Source organism: Lissotriton vulgaris, chromosome 7 (assembly GCF_964263255.1).
Source record: "Lissotriton vulgaris chromosome 7, aLisVul1.2, whole genome shotgun sequence".
NCBI lineage: Eukaryota > Metazoa > Chordata > Amphibia > Caudata > Salamandridae > Lissotriton > Lissotriton vulgaris.
Window position 1 is genome coordinate 360,445,233 of NC_141695.1, and position 24,531 is coordinate 360,469,763.

At 51.6% G+C, this 24,531-nt stretch overlaps 1 protein-coding gene across 2 annotated transcripts in view; it reads right to left on the reverse strand.

Annotated features, from left to right (window-relative positions):
- Nucleotides 1–24,531, reverse strand: part of LENG8 (leukocyte receptor cluster member 8) — a 141,110-nt gene that overhangs the window by 25,187 nt on the left and 91,392 nt on the right. For both annotated transcript variants that reach the window (XM_086930261.1, XM_086930262.1), the window contains exon 12: nucleotides 21,396–21,464. In XM_086930261.1, the coding sequence (XP_086786387.1) occupies nucleotides 21,396–21,464 (69 nt within the window). The remainder of the gene's footprint in view (nucleotides 1–21,395; nucleotides 21,465–24,531) is intronic.

Sequence of the window (24,531 nt, forward strand, 5' to 3'; positions counted from 1 at the left end):
CCTGAAATCCTTGGTCCTATCGATGTAGTACATTAGGGCCCTTTTGACGTCAAGGGTGTGGAGCATCCGCTCCGCCAAGGACTCGGGATTTTGAAAGAAAACAGGTAACTCAATAGTTTGGTTAATATGGAATTGAGACACAACCTTGGGAAGAAATTTAGGGTTGGTGCGAAGCACTACCCTGTTGGGAGTGAATTTGAATGAATGGCTCTTGGATAGTAAGGGCTTGTAATTCACTAACCCTCCGTAGCGATGTAATTGCTATGAGGAAAGCCACTTTCCACGTCAAGAACTGAATCTCGCAGGAATGCAGTGGTTCAAAGGGAGGACCCATCAGCCTGGTGAGGACCACATTGAGGTTCCACTCCGGAGCTGGTGGAGTCCGCGGAGGAATGACTCGTTTGAGTCCTTCCAGAAAAGCCTTAATGGCAGGCACCCTGAAGAGGGAGAGGTGCTGCCTTTTCTGGAGATAAGCAGCCATTGCAGATAGATGAATGCGAATGGAAGCATATGCCAGATTACATTTGTACAGATGGAAAAGGTAACAGATGATATTCTGAATAGAAGCATCTAGCGGGTTAATGTTGTGGTCTACACAATAAATTACAAACCGCTTCCATTTCGCCGCATAGCATGCTCTAGTGGTGGGCTTCCTTGCCTCTCGAATGATGTCCATACAGTCGGAAGGCAAGTGCAGGTAGCTAAACTCTAGGACCTCAGGAGCCAGATCGCCAGGTTGAGCTGTTGCGGATCTGGATGCTGAATGTCGCCATGGCTCTGCGTCAAAAGGCTGGGTGTGAGACGTAGCCTCTGATGCGGTACCACGGACAGTTCCAGAAACGTGGTGTACCATGGTTGGCGAGCCCACGTTGGAGCAACCAGGATGAGAGTCATCGAGCGCTGCCTGAGCTTGCGTGCCACCAGCGGTATCAGAGGTGCTGGGGGAAAAGCGTACGCAAATTTGCCTGACCAGTTCATCCATATCGCATTGCCCTGCGACTGTGGGTGTGGGAACCTGGCGGCGAAGCTTTGGCATTTTGCGTTCTCCCTGGTGGCGAAGAGGTCGATCTCTGGATGACCCCACCTTCGAAGTACGGTTGGAGAACTGATGGATGTACCTCCCACTCGTGCATTTGGTGGCTGTGCCTGCCGAGCAGGTCCGCCATCTGATTGTCTTTGCCCGGGAGGTGCTCTGCCATGAGGAAGATGTTCCTCTGAATGGCCCACTTCCACATGCTCGGAGCCAGATGAGACAACTGCGGAGAGTGTGTCCCTCCCTGTTTTTGAATGTAGTACATTGCCGTCATGTTGTCCGTCCGGATCAACACGACCTTGTTGCACAGATGTACTTTGAAGGCTTTCAGTGCCATGAAGATCGCCATCAGTTCCAGAACATTGATGTGCATCTTCCTTTGCTGTTGCGTCCATAGGCCCTGCACAGTGTAATGGAGTACATGCGCTCCCCAACCCTGGAGAGAAGCGTCCGTCGTCAGGATAATCTGTGGCACAGGCTCTTGGAACGGCCGGCCCTTGCAAAGGTTTCGTGGATTCCACCAATGCAGAGAGTTGTATGCCCGACCGCTTACCAACACTAGGTCTTTCAACTGCCCATGAGCCTGAGTCCACTGACGTGCTAAGCACTCCTGAAGCGGGCGCATATGTAGTCTCACGTGCGGGACTATGGAAATGCAGGAGGCCATCATGCCTATCAACTGCATGAACACTCTTGCTGGAAGCAAGTGTTGAGGTCTGAATTTCTGTATCAGCGATTGAATGCTGCTGACCCTCACTGAATTTGGCTGTGCTGTGGCCGCCAGAGTGTCTATGGTCGCACCCAGATACTGCCGTACGTGGGCAGGCTGGAGGTGGGATTTTGGGTAATTCAGTGAGAATCCCAGATCGTGCAGGAGGTGAATGGTGTGGGACATGTGGGCGGCACACTGCTGGGCTGACTTCGCTTGGATGAGCCAGTCGTCCAGATAAGGGTAGACGTGGATGTTCTGTCTCCTGAGATGCGCCACCACTGTCGCCAGGCACATTGTGAACACCCTGGGTGCCGTGGTGACACCGAAAGGCAAAACCTTGAATTGGTAGTGCTGGTTTTGGATGGTGAACCTGAGGTATTTCCTGTGTGAAGGGTGTGTGGAATGTGAAAGTACGCATCCTTTAAGTCTAAAGTTGTGAGAAAATCCCCCTGCCTGAGCAACGGGAGCACTTGCTGCAGGGTCAGCATATGGAAGTGCTCCGACAGGATGTAGAAGTTGAGTGGCCTGAGGTCCAGGATGGGTCTGAGAGACCCGTCCTTCTTTGGTATCAGGAAGTACAGGGAGTAGACCCCTGTGCCTCTTTCTTGCACAGGCACGAGCTCTATTGCCCCTTTTTGCAGCATGACTGCGACCTCCTGCTGCAATAAGTGCAAGTGCTCGTCCGACATAGGACGGTGTTTTGGGGGCATGTTGGGTGGAGTGGACGTTAACTCCAGACAATAACCGTATTGGATACGTTTTCTGACCCACCTGTCCGTGGTGATGGACTTCCAGACGAGCAGGAACTGCTGGAGTCTCCCCCCGACCGGTGTTGTATGGTCGGGGGCAGTGACAAGGCGTCACTGTTTGCTGGCGGTAGAGGACCTGGAGCTGTTGTTGCCACGTCCTCTGCCCTTGGCGCTGTTGCAGCGATATCCACCTCGACTCTTGTTGGCATAAGTAGTCTGGGTGTTGCCCTTGTAGTATTGCGTGGATTGGGAAAGTTGACCCCTTGAGACTCCTCTAGTGTTGGAGCGACGAAATGACCCACCCCGAAACTGCTGCGACCGCAAGGCACCCATGGATTTTGCAGTGTCAGTGTCAGTGTCCTTTTTCATTTTTTTCTAGGGTGGTGTCAACCTCTGGTTCAAACAGGTGATCTGGGTTAACCGTTTGGTTCAGGATGGTGGTTTGGATGTCTGGCTTAAATACAGAGATTCTCAGCCAGGCATGTCTCTCCGAAGCATAACACTGGTGTTAATAGCTCTGGCAGCGGTGTCGGCTGCGCCCAGAGCGCACTTAATGGAAGCGTTGGAGATTAGCTTCCCCTCTTGAATTAGCATCTCAGCCCCTTCTTTGTATTGATCAGGCAGGTGTTGCAACAGGGTCTCTAGTGTATCGTAGTGCGCCCTGTCAACGCGCTAGGAGCGCCTGTGTGTTAGAGATGCGCCATATGTTGGCTGCCTGTGCAGCTACTCTCTTCCCCGAAGCCTTAAAGACCTTGGATTCTTTGTCTGGAGGAGGAGCATCACCCGTAGTCTGAGAATTGGCCCTCTTCCGGGCATTCGAGACGACAAGGGAGTCCAGAGGCAACTGTCCTTTAATGTAGGTAGGATCAGTAGGTGCCGCATCGTATTTCTTGTCAATCCTAGGGTTTATCACCTTCGTCCTGATAGGTTCCTTAAAGACCTCAGCAGCATGCTTTAAAACACCTTTTAGCATAGGCAGAGTTTTCACAGTCTTTTCCGATACTGAAAAAGTGTCCAAGAGGAAATCCACATCCACAGGGTCAGCATGCAGCTGGACATTGTGATTGTTAGCAGCCCGTTCAATGAGGGCATTGAAAGCAGCAGAGTCTTCAGTAGGTGAAGTCTTAGCAGAAAAGAGTTGAGGGTCTTGTCCCGAATGAGGATCCCCAGGGTCACCACCAGCTGCCCAGGGCTCATTTGTATCCTCAGGGTCTGTATAGACTGGATAACTGTATTCATCCTCGTCATCACCCTCACCAGCGTCCACATCGGAGTGTGGTGAAAGGGGTTCCACCAAGACAGGAGAACAAGTAGAGTCCTTCTTCTTGAGAGGGATCTTGTAAGACTCCAGTTGAGGTTCTGGGGTGATTTTCCGCTTCAGAAGGGAAAGCCTGCCCGTTTCGGCGTCTATGAAGTGTTCTTGACGCTCATCCTCCGAAGGGTGTCGAGGTCGCGGGCTGTGGACCACCGACGACTCCTTCGGAGACCTTCTCGGGCACGCCAGCCCCTGGCTTAGGAGCGAAAGCCTTCGGCGCCGTTTTAGGCAGCAAGGTAAAGAGGATCGGCGTGGACGCCTTAACCGGTTTCTCCACAGGCTTCGCAGGCGGAGGGTCCTTCGGCTCGGCCGCCGCGGTGCCGTCCCTGATGCGTTGCAGGGAGTCCGTGACCTTTTTGGTGAATGCGGCGGATGGACGCGCTGGTTTAGCGGAGTCCTTTGAGGCCACTTTAGGAGTCGAGTCCTTTGAGGCCACCTTCGGAGTCAACTCTCGGGGCGCAGCACCCTTGGCTTTGTCGTGTGGACGCGGGGCAGAGAGGACCTTCGGGTCATCGGGCCGCTTCTTCTGGTCGTCGACAGCCTTCTTCGGGTCGACAAGGCCCTTGCCGGCGTCGAACGTCCTCGGCACCGACGCGCCCGTATCGAGCACCTCCGCCTTAGTCTTCGGCGCGGCAGACTTTGTCTCGGCGCCCTGGACCTGCCCTTTCGGCTCAACCGCCATCTTTGGTTTCTTCGGCGCCGAGGCCTCAGAAGTTTGATCCGACCAATGCGATGCGCACTTTCGGTTTCGATACTTGCACCTGCGCAGTATCTGGCGTTGAGACCGTAGGTTTCACTTTCGGTTGCGTTTTGACCGGGAGTGGCTCGGTAACAATGTCCGTGGCCGGGCCCGAAGGCGGGGCCGTGGAACCCATATCAAGGTCTTGGGTAATGTCCGCGACCTGGGCCTTATAGATAGGCACGGCCCCAGAGTCTGTTTGAGGGAGCTCCTCGTCCGAGCTATCCTCCATGGCCCAGAGGGCACCGTCGTCGCCTCCTACCTCCTCGACGACTTCTTCGCTTTCGAACACCTCAGCATCAGCGTCGTAGTCTTCTTCGACGTCCGACGCGGGGTTAGATTCCGAAACGACCTGGATATATTCTTCCTTGACATCCCCAGCATCGAAAAGGTCCGTAGGCGCCGGAGCAGATTGCTGGGCCTCCAGGCGCGCAGCTCGTCGGAGCTCGAGTGTCTTCTTAGACCTAAATCGTGAGCAGGCCATACACTTGGCCTCATCGTGGTCCGGCGACAGACACTTGTTGTACACCGGGTGGACGTCGATGTGTGGGTACTTCGAGTTACAGACCGGACATCTTTTGAATGGACTTCGTTCCATGATGGATGGTCGATTAGTCAGGAGCGTCGACTAGGCCTTCGGCGCAGAGAGCACGCGGAAGTACAGAAACCGGCTCGGAGCCGAGCTAGAAGAAGTGAAGCCGAACGCAAGACAATACAGACGTATAGACTAAAGACCTTTTGGTCTTAAGAAAGTTTTTCTATTGATTCCGACAAGAGGGAATTAAAGGCATCCGAACCCAATGGCGGAAAAAAACAATCTGAGGATGGAGTCGATGCCCATGCGCACTGTAGTCCAGGGGAGGAGCCACCTAAGACTCTTCCAGGACAACAATGTGCAATCATCTGGACCCAACACTAGGCGGCGATCTATGCACAGATATGAATGTCAGCAGCCCACATGCCTCGAACCAGAGATACCCCTACTACAGAACTGGAGTTACAGGACAGAAACTACTCCTTCTGTAGTAGGGGATCTCTGTGTATAGTCATAATCTAGTGAATAGAATGGCAAGCGGCGGTGGAGAAACGAGAAATACCACTACTATTGTGCGAACAGATTTCGCAGCGAAACCTGCCCAACCTGAGCGTCTGCCCTGGCATCAGTGTCCAGGCAGTAATGCTTAGCAAAGGAATGGACCGACTTCCAAGTGGCCGCCCTGCAGATTTCTGCAATCGGAACATTACGGAGCAAAGCCGTTGTGGCCCCTGGTGGAATGAGCCTTAGGTTTACACCCCCCAAGGTCTTATTAGCCTTTTGGTAACACAGTTGTATGCAGGACACAATCCACCTAGAGATGGACAGTTTAGAGGTGGCAAGACCCGTCCTGACTGATCCATAATTGATAAACAATTGTAAAACCTACGAATATCCTTTGTCTTATCCAGATAAAATTTCAACACCCTCCTAACATCCAGGGAATGCTACGACCTTTCCGCTGGAGAAGAAGGATTCTGAAAAAACATAGGCAAAGTTATGGTCTGGTTGATATGAAAATCAGAGATAACCTTGGGACGAAATTTAGGGTGAGTACGCATAACAACCTTAGCAGCATGAAATACAGTATAAGGTTCTTGGCAACACAACGGGCCGATGCGATGGCCACGAGGAACGCCGCCTTCCAGGACAGGTGCTGCAACGAAGCCTTATGAATCGGTTTAACAGGCTCCTTCATCAATCTGGACAGCACCACATCCAATTCCCATGAAGGCGAAGGAAGCCGGACAGGAGGGAACACTTTCTTCAAGCCTTCCCAAAAATCTTTGATCACAGGGATCTGAAAGAAGGAAGTCTGTGAAGGGCATTTCCTGTAGGCAGTCAGCGCAGCAAGATGAAACTTAATGGAATGGACATTAAGGCCAGATCGCGCCAGATGCAGAAGATACGGAATGACGACATCTTCCTTAGACGTCGTCGGGTCATAATTCTTGGAATTGCAACCGATGCAAAACCTCTTCCACTTGTAAGCATAGGAAGTCAGAGTGGAAGGTCGCTTAGCCTCCTTCAGTATGTCCATGCAATCTTCAGGTAGATTCAAATGGCCATATTGCACTCTCTCAGGAGCCATGCCGCCAAACTCAAAGACGAGAGGTTGGGGTGCAACATCTGCCCCCCCGAACTTCGTGAGAAGGTCCGGCCTGCACGGCAGCCGTATATGAGGAAGTAGAGACCAGTGAAGCAGGTCCGTGAACCACCACTGCCTGGGCCATTTTGGGGCAATCAGGATCATCCGCGCCCTGGACTGGGACAGCTTGATGAGCACCGCCGGAATCAGGGGAATGGGTGGAAAGCATACAGAAAGCTGTTCGACCAGTTGATCCATAGCACATTCCCCAGCATCCCCTGCTGGTAGTACCTGGAGACGAAGTCTCGGCATTTGCTGTTTTTAGCGGTGGCGAACAGATCTATGGCTGGAGTCCCCCACCTGGCGAAGACTTCTCTTAGTACTTCATCGTTTATGACCCATTCGTTTCCCTGAATCAGTCTGCTCAGTTTGTCCGCCTGAACATTCTGCACACCTGGTAGATGGGTTGCCGTTATAGTCAGTCCTCTGGCCAGAAGCCATCGCCAGATCGCCTGCGCCTCCTGCAACAGAGTGCGTGATCTCGAGCCCCCCTGCTTGTTGAGGTAATACATCGTGGTCGTATTGTGCGTCTGTACAAGCAGAGAGTTGGTCTGGAAGGACGGATGAAAGGCCTTCAGTGCCAAGTGAACAGCTCTGAGTTCCAGGAAATTGATGTGATACGTGGACTCCGTCAGGGACCACGTTCCTTGAATCTGTAAGTCTCCGGAATGCGCCCCCCAGACATGGAGAGAAGCAACCGTCATGATAGTCTGAGTGGGAATGTCCTTGTGGAAGGGAACCCCTCTAAGGAGATTCTCCGCTGAACACCACCACTTCAGAGACTGAAGAGCATGCAGACAGTCGTATCTTGTCGTCCCAAGACCCTTTCCTCTGATCCCACTGATACTCCATGCACTCCTGCAACGGTCTTGTGCAGTTGTGCGTGTGGCGTTAGGCAGATATAGGAGGCTATCGATTCAGTAGAGAAGACACAGTCCTCACTGTTGTAGATGGAGTGGTCTTAAGAGACTGAGCTTTCCGAAGGAGTGATAATCGCCGCTCCTCCGACGGAGACACGCTTGCTGACAGCGTATTGATGTTGGCTCCCAAGTACTGAATGCACTGGACCTGAGTCGGGACAGACTTGGACATTTGATGTGCAACCCCAGCTTGTTCAAGAGAACGCACGTCTTCTGGAAGTGTGCTCGAGCTTCCGAGAAGGAGGAGGCCTTGATCAACCAATCGTCCAGGTACGGGTGGACAAACACCTTGTTCTTCCTTAGGTGTGCTGCCACCACGCCATGCACTTCGAGAATGTTCTGGGCGCAGACTTCAGTCCGAATGGCAGTACTGTGTACTGATAATGATTTGCGCCGACTTGGAATCGTAGGAACTTCCTGTGTTTGTGTGCAATGGGCACATGGAAGTACGCATCTTGTAGGTCTATAGCACATAGCCAGTCTACCTGTTGCAACTGAGGATAAATCTGATGCAACGACAGCATTCGAAACTTCTCTCTGCGAATCCACTTTTTTGCTGGTCGTAAATCCAGAATGGGCCTGAACTCGTTCTTGTCCTTCTTGCGAACCAGGAAGAACCGGGAGTACAGACCTCTTCCTCTTTGAGACAGAGGTACGTCTTTTATCGCCCTTTTCCTTAACAGGGTATCGGCCTCCGCCTGGAGCTCGCGCAGCTGAAACTGCGAGCTGACCGGAGCAATTGATGGAGGCGGGCTGGTGAACCAAAGGCTATATCCATAGCAAACAAGGCTATGTAGGATGCCATTAATTAAGGAAGATCATGACTGTTTTTACGTTGACTTGTGATGTGGGAGAAAAAGAGGTAATGCAAGCTTGATCCTTTGCACTCTTTCTGGACTAGGGGAGGCTTTAAGGTGTCAACTAAGAATGGCTGTATTTGCAATGGTTGAAGGTGAGATTTGGTTATGTTGAGTGTACACCCTAATTTATGAAGAAGGTTGGTTACTTGCCGTTTGTCCTGTAGACACTGTATGTCAAGCCCACCTTCTGAGATGGGCTGTCACCACAGCAAGGAATTTGGTGAATACACTTGAAGCTGTAGTTAATCTGAAGTTAACACCTTGAATTGGTAGTGCTCCCTGTTGACCTGAAAGCAGAGATAGCGCCAGGGTGATGGAGGTATAGTTATTTGGAAATAGGTGTCTGAGGTCTAGTGCCGACATAAAATCTTCCTGCTGCAGCAATGGTATTACATTCTGTAGTGTGACCATAGGAAAGTGTTCTGAAGAGTTCTGAGGTCTAGAATAGGCCTTAGTGTTATATCCTTATCCTTAGTGCGATATCCTTTTTGGGAACGAGGAAGTATATTATGTGTAGGAAAGTAGCCCTTTTTGACATGGTCGCTCCCACTTCAAAGAGCTGCCGCCTTCGTAATGCGATTATGGCTCCCCTCAGAGGAAAGGATACAGACACCCCTTGGAACCTAGACGGTTGGGAAAACTCACAAGTCATGCAGGCGTGCTGCCTCCAGGCTAGTACCACCCCTACGTTGCGCCAAACATAGGTGGAAACGACTTATCAGATGTAGCCATCTTTGTGATGGCAAACTTAGTAATTCTGGGACAGGGCTATGCCCACTTCCTATAGGAAGTGGTCATATGGGGGCATAGTGATCCGAGGGTTCGGTAGTCCATTGGCTACTACCCTACACTCCCCTAAACTCAGTATTTAGAGGAGCCCCTGGCACCAGAGAAAACTGTCCTTCCGACCTACGAAGGAGGACACTGAAGAGCCACAAAAGTAGAAGACTGAAGAGAAACTGACTTGGCCCCAGCCCTACCGGTCTGTCTGCTGTTTCTCATGGAAACTGCACCAAAGACTTCGCGTCCTGCAGCTGTTGTGCCTCCAAAACCTGGGAGGACTGCGGCCTTCAATAAAGAACCAAGACCTGGAGTGGAAGATTTGAACTATTCCCTGCATCAACTCCAAAGCAGGTGTGGGAGTGCATGTTTTTCTCCACAATATTTGTTATATTAGGCTTGTGGACTCAGCTCTAGGGATTGTAATATGTTAAACAAGCACCAGCGACTTTAATCAAGGTCAAACTCATTTTTCATAAGTCACTAGTAAATTAAGTGATTTTGCTCAAGATCACAAGATGTTGAGCCGATACCAGGACTCGAACCTGGGTCCCCAGAACCAAAGTTAGCACCTATGGCATTAATCCGCTCCTTATTGAAACATCCAATGTTCCCAGTAGTAGTGGGACGCAGGGGATAGGAGCGAGGCTTTAAAAAAATATTACAAAAAGCTCTTCACGCTAACCTGCCAGAGAATGGAATCTTCAGGAAGGATGCAAACGTTGTAAATTCCTGCAGTGAAATGTACTTTCGACGTGGGAAGCAACATGGGGCGCAACTAGACCCCAACTTCAGGGGGTAAGACTAAGACTCCCAGCCAGGGCTGGCCCTAACAATGATCGCACCGTTGAGTGAAGTGTTGCATGAGCAGGGTGAGTAGTGTGCTCGTGTGACTGCAGGGTGAGGTACAGAGTAAACAGTGCAAGAGCATTGTGAGTGCACAGTGATCACTGAGTGCAGAGTGTGCTGTGTGCTCATGTGACCTCAGGGAAGTGGAGGGAGAACGGTGTAAGTTCATGATGATGAAATAAGTGCAGTGTGGTCACTGAGTGCAGGGTGAGCGGGTGGGTTGAGTGCATAGTGATCAGTGTGAGTACATTGTGATCCCTGTGAGTGCAGGGTGAGTGTGAAAGTGAAGGGAGAGAATGAGTTGACCCCTGAATTAGCCCCGCCCCCCTCCCCCACCCCGCCCAAATATATGTTTGGCTCTACTTGCGCCTCTGGTGTGGATCATTTGTGTTAACTTTTCCAATTTACTTTTAGAAAAATATTTTTTAACTTTGAATGCCACTTTGACCGCAATTCGCAACTTTTTAACTAGATAGCCTTTCCTTAAGTTTATGACTGACACAGGCTCAGATTAGACTTTACTTTCTTCGAATTCACAGCCGCAAGTAAAAACGACAATACCCAGCATTCCAGTGTGATAGTTACCACAAATGTGATCAAAGTTAACAAATGAATATCCATAAAGAAGCAGATTGGGACGTCATTCTTTAGTCCTCTTTCTTTGCTGCTTGTGTCAGCCAGCATAAGTGCCATTCCTTATTTTCTTAGTTTAAGGTTTCAGCTATAAATGTATTATTATTTATCTTGGACTCTGGAATACAATCTGTTGGCATCTCATTGTGGGTAGTGTGCAACACCCGCTTTGACGTGGAGCCAGTGTGGGTGCGACTGTGGTTTGCTATAGTGATCCTGTGGCAGGTGCCACTGCTTTTTTTTTTTTTTTTTAAATTATATTTTTATTGCAGAGTTATAAACAGCAGGAAAAAGTAAACAGCCAGTGCACTTGTGGGCTCCCCCCGTCCAATGACAGTTCACAATTGTACACAGCCATTCAGCCCGCATCCCGGAGGCCGGGCGGCATATCAAATCGCTCGAGAGGAACACAACACAGTGTACGTCCCATTGGGACCCTGGCGGAAGGTCGTTTTACGTATCTGCTTTTACCCCCCCACCCGCAACAACATTCCCGTCAGCCATCTCCGTGGAATCAACGTAATTGCCCCCGTCGGGGCCTACTCTAGGCTATTCGGGCCTTCGTGCCAGGCCGTCCCACCCAATCAGTCTGCCCGCCACTCAATACCCCCTGTCCCAGTAGTTCCAAGGCCTCCACCAGCAACCCTCCAATGGCTTCCGGCCCTCCCCAAGCCCCTCTACAACTAACCCCCCCAACGCCCCCCCCCCTGGCAACTGCTAAGGTGTGTGCTGCGCTCTACTGAACTGGATGGTTCCACTACAGTGCGTAGTGAGATACTCCTGTGTTCGCCCCGCGGTGTCCAGCGGCTTAGTTCTCGCCGTCCTCATCCTCAACCAAAGCATCACGCAGAGCCTGTACCACTAACTCCCATGCACGCGCCGCATCCAGAGCTTTCTCATTCCCCAACTTCACTGCTTGCTTCATCCGGAGCACGCTCTCGCAGTCAGACCATCGCAGCAACTCATTCTTCCATCTACGCAGTGAGGGACCCCCCCTGGCCTTCCAGTGCCACGATATTTCCCTTTGAGCCAATATCAGGCCCAGATCTATGAATTTACTTGTCACCTTGGTGTGCTTAGTATGCGGGAACCAGAGCAATAGACACGCCGCCATGTCGAATTCTACCTCCCTGTCAGTCACTTCATTCAGGAGTTCCCCTACCTCCGCCCAATAAGTTCCCAGTTGTGGACACCCCCAAAACAAGTGGTCCATGTCCGCCCCAAGGGACGAGCACCGGGGGCAACAGGCATCCGGCACCCGAAAGTGCCGCTGTAGTTTCTCTGGAGTTAAATAGGCCCTATGGAGCACATAAAAATGGACCTGCTGAAAGCGCGCGTTCCTGGTGCCCTTCCACGTGCGTCGCAGGATATGGCCCCATGCCGTATCCGGTATGGGCCGGCCAACGCTCCCCTCCCATTTAGCTTTGAGCCCACTGAGTGGTTCCAGCCCTTTGTTCAGCATCCTATTATGGAGGCACGTCACAGCTTTGAATGTACCAGCCGCCATCACCACATATTGGCATGCCATAGTCGTCGCGGGCTCCAGGAGCCCCTCTTTCCAGTGCTTTTGCATGGCAGCCACTACAGCCGCGTGTAGTAGGAAGCCCCCCTCAGGCAGTCCGAACTGGTCCCGGAGCACGTCGAACGGCGCCAACGCCCCATCTATATACAAGTCACCTACCACCTGCAACCCCGCGTCCTCCCAGTCCATCAACGGGGACCAATCCCCTCCGTGCGGCAAAGCCGTCAACATCCCTATCGGGATCTCCGGGGCATAAGGCCGCGATACCTTCGCTCTCCGAAGGCTCCTCTGCCAGCACAACCGGAGCGTCCGCTCCTCCATGGTGAGGGCCCGTAACTCGAGCCGTTGCTGCATAATGATGTACGACAGCACGTGGCGCTGTATCCCCCGACCCCGGTCTTCCTCCGGCCCCCGGAACACCCTGGCTACGTTTTGCGTAAGGACCTGCAACTGCGCCGCTAGGTAATACAGCTCAAGGTCGGGCACGGCCATGCCCCCCTCCAGCTTGGGGCGAAGTAGCGTGCTCAAGGCTATTCTGCGACGGCCATGCCCCCACAGAAAGCCAATAATCAGTGACCGCAGTTCCCTAAACACCCCCTGGGGAATCCAGACAGGTAGCGTTCGGAAATAATAAAGGAAGCGAGGGAGCGCCACCATTTTCAACAATGCTATCCTGCCCAGGACTGTCAGCGGGAGGGTCGACCAGAAAGACAAGCTACCCCGCAGTGACCGGACACAACGGCCAATGTTACCCTCCAAAAGGTCAGCAGCCGAGTGGTAAATGCGGACACCCAAGTAGGTGATGCAGGAGGGTTCCCATGCCACACCCAAGTCGCTGCTAGGGGCTGGCGATCCCGCTCTCAGCGGAAACACGCAGGTCTTTGCCCAATTGACCTTAAGGCCCGACAGTCGGCCGAACTTGGACAGCAGATCCATCGCTCCAACCAATGCCCCCGAAGTATCAGCTAGGTACAGGAGCAGGTCATCTGCATAGAGCGATATATAATGCCATTGCCCATCACTCACTATTCCCGCGTATCAGTCGCCTGACCTCGCATGGACCGCCAAGGGTTCCATCGCCAGGGCAAACAACAGAGGGGAGAGAGAGCATCCCTGTCGTGTTCCCCTGCCCACCGGATACGCGGCAGATACCAAGCCGCCCAATCGAACTCTCGCCGTCGCCGAGGTATACAAGACCCTCGTCCACCTTCGAAACCCATCGCCCATGCCGAACCGTTCCAGCACTCCATCCAAGAAAGGCCATTCCAAACTGTCGAAGGCCTTCTCGACATCCACGGACAGAACCGCCGGCGTTCCCTCCCCATCCAAGATGGCGTCCATTATTCCCACCAGGCGGCGGATATTCATCGCCGTGCTCCTCGTGGGTATAAACCCTGCTTGATCCCTGTGCACCAGGCCCGTCATGTGCGGGGCCAATCTAGTGGCTAGGATGCGACTCAGGATCTTATAGTCCACCGTCAGCATGGACAGCGGGCGATAAGACCTCACGTCCGCGGCATCCCGGCCAGGCTTGAGGAGTGGTACTATCAAGGCCTCCCGCATGGAGCCAGGCAATGCCCCCTTCTCGAAGGCCTCCGTATACACCACCAGCAGCCTGGGCGCCAGAGCGTCTACATAGTGCTGATAGAACTCGACTGGGAGTCCGTCCACCCCGGGCGTCTTGTTACGGGCCATATGTTTGATAGCCACTCGAATTTCCGTAAGCGTGATCGGGCTCCCCAGATCCTTCGCGTCGTCCTCGTCCAAGACCGGAAGCGGCCTCTCCCCCAGGTACTCCACGATGTTCCGAACCCCCACTCCCAACTGACTCCGGTACAGTTCCTCATAGTAACCCCTAAAGCGGTCCAATACAGCTGCCTGGGAGTACACCATCTCTCCCTGCGCGTTAGTAATGCTGAGGATCGGGCAATCCCTAAGTTCCGGGCTAGCTAATCTAGCTAAGAGGGTACCCACCTTGTCCCTTTCTGCGTGTGCCCTGATGATGTACTGCCTATAGTCATAACATCTCAAACGTTCCGTCTCCGCGGCCACCACTTCCTTCGCCTCCAATAACTGGGCCTGTAGACCTGGCCTAGTTGGCCTGCGGCGCTCCAGGTCCCTCAAAGTTTCCTCCGCTTTCCTTAAGTCATTCAGCACAGTCGTTCGAGCATTCGAGAACCTGCCCAAGCACACCCCTCTCACCACCACTTTCATCGCATCCCATTCAGTAGACCGACTCGTCGCCGTTCCTTCATTCACACCGAAATAACTATCAATGCCCTGCCGGACCGCATCGTCGAACACAGAATCCTCTAGCGTCTCCGGACGAAGCCGCCATGTTGGTATTACTGAGCGCTCCCTCTGCCATTGAACATGCACCAACAGGGGGTTATGATCGGATATCGTCCTAGCAAGGTACTCAGCATGGGTAATCAATGGGGCTAGGGAGCTCCCGCAAAGCACCGAATCAATCCTGACATGTAAATCATGGAGAGCGGAATAAAAGGAGTAATCCCTGGTTCCCCTGTGCCTTTCCCTCCAGACATCCAGCAACCCCCATCGTTCTTGCCAGTCCTTCCTGTGCGCGGCCAGCCTGCGCACAGGAGAGTCTACTAGGGGGGGATGGGACCTATCCAGAGCCACATCAGTAATCGAGTTGAAGTCTCCCCCTAGCACTATCGGACCCGCCAGGAAAGAGGCCAAGGACCCCGAGAGGCTATCAAAGTATCGGCCTTGGTCAGTGTTCGGTGCATAAACACAACAGAAAACCACATCCCGTCCATACAATCTCCCCTCCACCGCTACAAACCTGCCATCCGGATCTATTACCTGATTCAGCACTTGAAAGGGTATCCCCGCCCTCACCCAGATCAAGACCCCCCTGGCATACGCTGAGTAAGTGGTGCCAAAAACCTGGCCCCGCCATCTTTTCTGCAGGGCAGCGCACTCTTTTTTGGTGAGGTGAGTCTCCTGGAGCATAGCTATTTGAACCCCCCTGCGTACCAGGTATGCATGTACTTTGTGACGTTTCACCATAGTCCGCAGCCCCCGGACATTCCACGTTAGGCATTTCAAATTAGGTAATGTCCCCATTCCAATTCCGTACAGTCCGAATCGAACAACAACAGTCCATGACCCCCCCAATGCAGTTGCCCCCCCCAAACAACCCCAAAACTGAAACATTCCCCAAACCCCACTCCCCAGGACAGAGCACACGAACCCAGTGGCCGCCCCCATCCAAACCTTGATCCAACTTCTCGCACACTTACTCTGTGGTCTCCACCACAGTCGACCTTAAGGGCCTAGGGGGGGTGAGTCGCCGCCAACCCCAGCTAGCGGAGCCCGCGTCCCGCCCTTCATCCCCTCTGATACACTCAGCTCCCCCACCCGGCAACCCGCCCTCCAACAACAGGATATCACCCTACCATGAAGTCCCGAACTAGTCCAAAGTCTATCTCAGCCGCAGAAAATATGATCCGAAGTCTGTGGGGTCACCGTCGGCCCCTTCTGGCTCTCTGCCTCCGAGAGTTCCTCTCCTGTTCTGCTGCCTTCTCCGCCCGAGTCCGTTTCGGCCCGTTCACTGTTCTGTTGCGACCCTGTAATGGCCGCCGTCGCCGCGAGCGCATCCCTCTTCTCCGCCGCCATTTGAGCCTCCCGCTTCTCCCGCTGGCGCCTGTTGCGGGACCTGATGCGTTGTGACTGCCGCACCAGGGGCTGCTTGGGCTGGTCTCGCCGACTCTGGTGCGTCCTATCCGTCCCTGCTCTGTACGACTCAAGCCATTGCCAAACTTCGTCCGGAGTCTGGAAAAAGTGTGTGGTGCCATCCATGATAATCCGCAGCTTGGCCGGGTAGAGCAAGGAGTACTGAATGCCTTCCTCCCTGAGCTCCTTCTTCACAGCAAGGAACGATGCCCTGTCCTTCTGGACCGCCTGCGTATAGTCCGGAAAGATCGTTACCTTGCTGTTCTCCACCTCATAAGGGCCCGACATCCTGGCCCGCTGGATGAGGAGATCTCGGTCCTTGTAGTGGAGGAGCCGCACCACCATTGGTCGGGGGGGGCGGCCAAGCCCCGGCGGGCGAGCGGGCACCCGGTGAGCCCGCTCCAGAGTGAAAAATGGAGTAAGCCCCTCCGGCGCCACCACAGTGCGGAACCAGTTCTCCATGTAGGCCACCGCATCCTCCCCCTCAATCCGTTCCGGCAGGCCTACGACCCGCACGTTGTTCCGCCTATTGCGGCCTTCGGCATCCTCCGCCCTCCGCTCTAGAGTGTCCAGTCGGGCCAAAATGTCTGTAATCCTGTGTTCCGGTCACCACCGATGGCTTCAGGTCCAGCAACAGTTGGTCATGATCCTTGACCCGATCCGCCAGCTTCGCGTGATCCGCGCGTAGCAGCCCCAGGCCCGTGGCCACTTGGGCAATGTCATTGTGCAACGCCTCCTTAGTGGAGGTGATCGCCTCAAGGATGGCATCCAAGCGCCGGTTCAGCCTCTGTTCCTGGTCAAGCTCCGGGGAGGGACTCTCAGTCAGCTGGGTCGATGTCGCCGAGTCCCCCTCGCGGCGCCCGGGCATCGGCCCTCCGATCGCCGCCATGTCAGGGCGCTGCGTCACAAGTCCGGCCACCCGTACTGCGGGTTCTCCCGTGGGTCCGTGCCGGTCACCGGGCACCGGGCAGTGCTATGTCACCGCCAATGGTCTCAGGAGCAATGACCAGGCGGACGAGCTCCGTTCCGTCACCCCCACTGGGCCTGTGGGGGGAGGATGAGTCGTAGGGCGGTGGTCGACGAGAACCCCTGATCTCCTGGGTGAATCGGGCAGCGTCCCCCGGTCTCAGGGCTTCGCGCCGCCAATCCCAGTGCGTGGGGCAGCCGGGTGCAGGGTCCCTCTCCGCTCGGCGACAGCCGGACTCAGGGCTGAAGTTCGGGACCGTCCGACCTCCTCGCCGCCATTTTCTTCACACCCCGGACTACACCTCGGCCGCCTCTTCCTCGATCTCCTCGGGGCCAGCAGACCCCCAGCGATTCACCGATTACGTCCAGCTGTCCCCTTACACTTCAGAGGGCAGGAACGTCGTCTCCGGGTCGCCTAGGGTCCCGAAAAACAGGAGAATTAGCGGGATTCCGCGCGGAGCTGCGAGCTCACGCCGCCATCCCGATCGGCGTCCAAGCCACGCCCCCCCGCAGGTGCCACTGCTTCAACACATTTTGCAGCAGAAGGCCACGCTTCCGGTTTTATAAGTCACATGGGTCGATGAGAGCTCCAGTGGGCAGTCTCCCCTCTGAGCTTTCCCATTTCAATCTTTGCCCTCCCTGCAAGTTTCAACAGCAGCTAGGGCTGTGTGTCTGATTGTATTGCTGAACACTGATAATCCGTAGTCCCCCGTTGTCACTCACCTCCACGTAGACATGGCTGAAGAGCATGGGTACGTGAGGCAGGACACAACAGTGAGTTATGTTATGGACACAGATTTTATCATCATGTGAGAATTGACAGTATCTGAATTGGTGGCGGCAGCCATGTCAAAGGCCTTTAAAAAAAACACAGGACCTCCAGTCTGACCAGTTTAGACTTGCAAAGGGTCGCAATTCGGACACACCCTGTGGGTGCAGGAGGATCCCTAAAGTCAGGATCAGAGATAAGAGAAATCCGGAACAAAGGCATACGCAGTTGAGAAGACCAGAGGAATGAGGTAGCTGGGCCCAGTGGTGTATTTTGACCAGATAAGGGTGCCACCATAAAGAGGCTTTTAAGACCGGAGGGATACAAATGCCTTCAGATCAGGTGCGCAACGCCCATAGAGCTCAAAGGGCTTCGTCGTGTGTGTCAGCCCAGGCTGAGACAGCTTCCCAGGCGCGCGCACACACAGACAGTTTTGGAGCTGCCAGCCGCATTTAAGTATTTCACAGGTCTTTAAAAGACCTTACGCGTTAAAGAGGCTTTGTTTTGTCACCCATTCTTAGAGCCCCTACATTTCCACTCTTCTTATTGCTGTAAGAATTAACCCCCCTCCCCACCCCCAAAACTGTTGCGCCTATGGCCTTTAAAAACATGTGACTCAAGTCACACTCAGCCGAGCCCCCAGCAGCTGGAGCTGCAGCAGCCCGGGCAGAGACACACAACTTGCGCCTGGAAGCAACAACAGAAGGTGAAGTGGTGGGCTTAAGTGCGCGCCCCCCGTGGAGGGATGCTGTGCCCTCCCACAGTTTAAAGACCTATGCTCTAGAGGAAGAGGATTGTGTGTTTAACTTAGATGAGGAAGCGTTGGGGTCTGAGCAGGCACTTTTGGACCCCACCTATAAAATGAGCAGCGACAGAAGCCTCTGTTAGATGGGGATTGAAGCGCCCCCAAAGATTTCGCCAAGCCGGTCTCTTTCTTAATCTTTTCTGAGGCCTCATCTACTTAAGGTCCGAAAAGATGCTGCTTGTCAAAAGGGGTATTAAAAATAGAGTGCTGGACCTCAGGATTAAAACATGAAATTCTAAGCAAAGCATAACTCCCCACGCTGCAGTCTCAGCTGCATCTACAGAACATCTAATGGAGGAATTAGATACGAGTTTGCCTTCTTGAACCAACTCTTCTGCTTGGTTTGTGCTCTTCTGGCAGGTGGTAAAGTAGACCTTCCATCCCGTCCCAGTGTGCCCGGTCATACCTAGCTAGTAAGCACTGAGTGTTAGCAATGCGCCAGTGATTAGCGGCTTAAGCGGCCACCCTTTTACTGGACTCCTTGTCTGGGGGCGGTGCATCTGCTGAGGTTTTTGAGTTCGCTCTTTAACGAACATTCGAGACTACTAGTGAGTCTAAGCGAAGCTGTCCTTTAATAAATAAACACAGAATCAGATGGTGGAGGGTTATATATTTTTTGTCAACCCAAGGTATTAAAATGCGGGCACGAACCAGATCCTTAAATATCTCATCATTCCTTTTAACATGGGTAGACTGACTAGTCCTATGTGAAGACCCTAATGTCTCAAATAACAAATCTTCATCCGATGAATATGTAATGCAACTCCATGATCGGCTGTGGCCCTTGAAATGAGCTCTTGATAAGCTACATACTCATCTGGAGTGGAGGGCTTTGCAGGGTATAAATCTGGGTCATTATCCATGGATGGGTCAATATTATAGGCATCACATGGATCTGCTAATAAATGACCATTGTCGTCGTCATCATCATCCTGTAAATCAGGCGGTGTATAAGGAGACCCCTGAGGTGTTATGTGTAGTGGATCTGAGCCTGGCTGTTGTAGTAATGTTGAAGATTGTGGAGGGGATGGCAAAGTAGAGTGAATAGGTCTTGTAGCCATGTCTTTTTTGAGAGGAATCTTGCAACCAGTGTCCTCTGAACTGCCTTTCCTTTAGGAAGGTGCTTTAGCTAAAATGTGTCTAGTATCTAGATTAGTATATAGAATCTTCTGTTTAAAGTCTAATCTTTCTTTCATAACGTCCGGGATCGATTCTAGGGGCGTTAGAAGATCTTTCGATTCACCCTCCATAAGACGTGTACACGCGCTAATAACTCACATTATTGTGTAATGTCCTGTTTTTTTGTCCTCCTATGTCTATACTTATCTATGTAATTATATAACCTGTAATTCACTGATCCTCATGTAAAGTGTTCTGATACCTCCGGGTCTAGCCAGCGCTATATAAAACTTTGCAAATAAATAAAAATAAAATTAAGTTCTGGCAACCAGAATATAGTAGCGATTCCTTGCATCAATCTAAGGGAGACAGTGAAGCCTTTTATTTACACACCTTGGGCCCAAATTGTGGAGCACTCTAACCCTCTTTAAGGCTTTGGTCCTCAGAGTTTCCATAGAAATTGTTGCTGTTCCACCACTGAAGATAGGTGAGAGCACTGGCCTTTACCAGCACTCTCACTTACAGCGAGGCTCTGCTTATGACCACTGCTGAAAGGTATGGGGTGCAATGGCAATGCAGGAGGCCATCATTCCTAGGAGGCGAATTACAGTTCTGATTGTAAGCCAACAACTGGGCTGAAAAAGGTGCAGCAGCTGCTGAAATGCCAACACTGTTGGTCGGGGGTAGCCTTTCCTGGTGACCGAGTTTAGAGAGGGCTGAATCAGAAGGGGTTGAAGGTCGCACTTGTTGGCATTTATGGTTAACTCCAAGCTTCTGTAGCAGGGAGATAGCAACAAGTGTGGGATAGGCTTCCTGCCTCTTAATCAAGGAATCGTGGCGGCAGGGGGAAGAAATGAGTGCAGAAGAGTGGCCACCACTGGCAGGCATTTTGTGAACACCTTTGGAGAAGTGGTAACCCCGAAAAGTAGTATTTTTTGGATGGGTATATGAAAGTAGGTATCTTTGCAGTAATTCGGTCATGTGGTGGCACCTGCAGGGTTATTTAAAATGCTCTGACTGGCACGAGGACCAGGATTGGCACAAAGGAGCCATCCTTCTTGAGAAAGAGGAAGAGTAGGTGCCTGGTGTTGTGAAGAAAATATTGCCCCTTTGTGAATTGATGGGGGAAAGGAGTCAGCCCACTTGCCCTATGACTGCATTTTTCTGATCATAGGTATGCCTCTGTCTGAAAATGAGTGCACCTCAGTGCCAGGACTAAAGGGCTCGTCCTTTAGTTTTCTATGTTCTCCTTTGCATTCCTTCCATCTCTAATTTTTTTTTTTTTTTTTTACTTACTACACCTCCCCGGAGAGGGCTAATCGCTCATTTCATCAGTGGGTGCACATCGCACGCAGTATTTCCCTTAACCAGTTGACAATCATTGAATTTTATTGTCCATAGTGTATCATTGTTTACCATTCCATGATAGCCAACACGTGGGTTCTAAACATTGTACCCATGATTGAACATTAAAACAATATACTATTCATAATACCAATGCAAGATGGACATTCACTGCTATGTTCAATTGTATTTATTATTGCAAGTATATGGTTACCAGCTGAGTTTTTGCGCTATTGTGGTCAAGTGAGTGAATGAATGCATACATGGTGCAATGAAGAGTGCAGGGCGCATGTATGACATACTGACACACTAAAGCTAGTGACAGAGGAGACACTCATAAGCCACACCTATTGTCATTGCCAATGCTTAATGGTGAAGGGATCTGTGGCACTTACCTTTTCAAGTGCAATGCGTGCATGTGTTTCGTACACTTCAACCGTGAACTCTGTTCGAATACCCTGAACCTGCATGCAAACAAAGAAGATTTATTAACCCTAATCTTTACAGGCGTTTGTCTCCATTGCCTTCAACACACAAACATATTTTACAATATACATTCTCCATTAAAGGGTATAATGATGATACTAATTTACAGGCTGCCACCAGTTATAGTCTGCCCCACCATTAGCGTCAATCTTCACTCCTATCTGGAATTCTTCCACTGGTCACCATATAGTCCCTAATGAAAGTATAACACACAATACGTTCAGAAATCTATGTATCACCCGAATTATCACTAAGGCCCTAAAATGACTTTATTCTATGCTTAAGAACCTCTATGAACAACTCTGTTATTAAAAGAGCTAACCTCCCTCACTTCTGTACTAGGGTTCGTCGAGTATGGTTTTCCTTATCGCGGGTATAATTTGAGATTTGGAACCAGACAACTTTTTTTACCCCCTGCTTCCTGGCTATATTCAACATGTCTCTGGATTCTGGCTTCAATGTTTTGAATATTATCTTCGATGGGCTGCATCCTTTTGTTAGTCATTGTTGGAACCTGGGATGTCAGGTCACCTAGGGTAGCCTGGCCTAGGGCAAGACATGCATTTCAGAGGCACAAGTGTGAAGGTTGCAGAACACCCAGCAGTAAATCCACGCAATAACACTTAAAAAGGACACTACACCAATTTGTTAGGAAAATATGTACTGGTTTATAAAAATAATATCTCTGCTCTTTAGTTTCAAAATTTACAACTTAGGCATTTCAGTTTGTCTTGGAAACAATTACTATACTCTTAAACTACTAACACATTTTAGCAACCAGCAATTACAGTACCATACATTTAGTCACGCTCCATTACCTTGTCTGGCAGGTAACACTTACACTTCCATAGGCTAGTTTAAATATGACCTGTACTCTACAGTTGGTCTCAGAAATAGCAATAATACTTTTAAACTGCTACACAAGTTATCAATTAATTTCAATAGTTCATTACATTTAAACATGCACCATAACCATGTCTGGTAGATAACCCTTCTACTTTCATAAGACAGTTAACTATGCATTGCGCTTTGCTTTGCTCCCCAGAAACTCTACTCCATCAGAGGGGGGCAAGCTGACACTAATTGTCGAGAACCAGGGGTTTGAGACTTTTATATTACTTGCACCCCACAGGTAACCAGGCTTCTTGAATCAGTCAGTTTTTAAAAGTTATGCCCCTCGTTTTCCAGGCCCTCCACCCTCTTTCTTCTCACTCAGTGTTGGACAGTGTGGGGAGGAAGCCAGACGATCAGGAGGCCTAACCAGCTCTCCCTCGCCACCCCTCACTCCTCCCTGCTGATCTTCCGCTGATCCGCTCACCCTCTGTGCCTCAAGACGCTTCTCCTCCACTGCTCGGTCTCCCCGCCCCCTCACAGAGGAGCGGAGGCCCTCCCAGGAGCAAAACCGAAGCGCTGACACGGTGATACAGCCACTCAACAGGGCTGCTCCTCACCGTCAAGGATCTGTCCCTCGGCGCTCGAATCGGTCCCCAGCCACTCGACGAAGCCGCCTCCTCCTCTCAGCTCTCCTCAGCGGCGGACGTCGTCTATTTCCACACACGGGTTCTCCCGCGCATGCGCGGAGGTATAGTGTCTCCGCACCGGGCCTGCTCGGTCCTAGGCCCCTCCTGCAAGGCAGTCCCCAATTCAGTGGGGAATTAGCGCGCTGGCGCCGGGCATAAGCACTACGCTCTCTCTCTCCTGATTCCACCGGGCGCTGACACAGAGCGCGGTAGGCGCCCCCGGGGTCCCGTTCACGGCGATGGCCTCACAAGACTGCCCAGGCTTAATGGGACCTTCCTCCAATCTCCAACACCTTGTCAGTTAGTAGAGTGTCGGCTCACCGCCAGTCCTGACACAGGTAAGAGGTGCCCAGTGCCACCCAGGCCAAAAGCTTACTTCTTGCCCTCAAAAGGGAGGGGGGATCAAAGGGGCTTCCTCAGGATAAAGCCACAGTGCACTTTTTCAGCACTAGAACACCAGCCCTCCTTACTGGACAGATAACGGGGCACAGGAGTCCTCTTTAGTTCAGTTCCTACCACTGGGCAGAGGACTGCGCTCCACAGCGCCGCAGTCTCCTTCTCCTGTTTACACCCCACTATTTTGAAGCTAGGGGTCAGTCAGGCGCCCAGGGTCTCCCTTAAACTTCCACAGCGGGGACAAGACAAGGATCCCAAAGGAGGAGTAGAGAAGTGGATTAATTAGGCTGCTTCCCAGTCCAGGAGATCAACCCTCTCACTAGTCTACCTCCACCTTACAAGATAGCCTGTCCTCCAGCTGACTCTCAGGTAGACAAAATGGCTGCCCCGCATTCCGCCTTATATAGGCTAACCCTCAGTGGTCCAGAAAGGACCAGAAGGTTCTGGAACGCCCTATACTAGGCTATGGGCAAGTTCTGGGTTTGACAGTTAGGGCAGTTGGTAGCCACCATTTTGTGGTTCCAACTTTTCCTATCAGAACAGGCCTCTGGGCCTGAGGTGAAAAACTATGAGGGGAAAAAGAACACCTATCCCCTTGGCCAACACCTAGAAAAAGTTAGTGGACAAAAATTATTAAGGGTATGAGGGGCAAAAAGGGGACAAAATAAATAATAAATTGGAGGGACTACGCAAAAAGCCAGACAGGTCTAACAGTCATAATAAGAGAAAACAGGGTCTTCGCCAATGGTGATTTGCTCACTCATGATTCCTAGAGTGCATCAGTGAAGACAAGCTTTTTAAATATTCATCTAAACTAGTAACAATAATCATGCCGCTCATCCTTTAGCCCAGAGTTAGATATTCCCCACTATCAACTATGATGTCATCAACTATCACCCAATTCTCCGAAAGAGATTTTGGCTAGTTTCATACTCATTGGAAGTAGGGATAACCTTTTCAGGTTTTACTACTAGTGTCTCCTTTGCTTGCAAATAATTTCGAGAGATCGTATAGTTTCTTACCTGTCGGTATAGGTTTTGCAGATTGAAGACATTCTGGATTCACTATGCTGTGCATTATTCTGCCATCTAGTGGTTGGGTGCCGAATTGCAGTCTTTGCTTTTTTTTT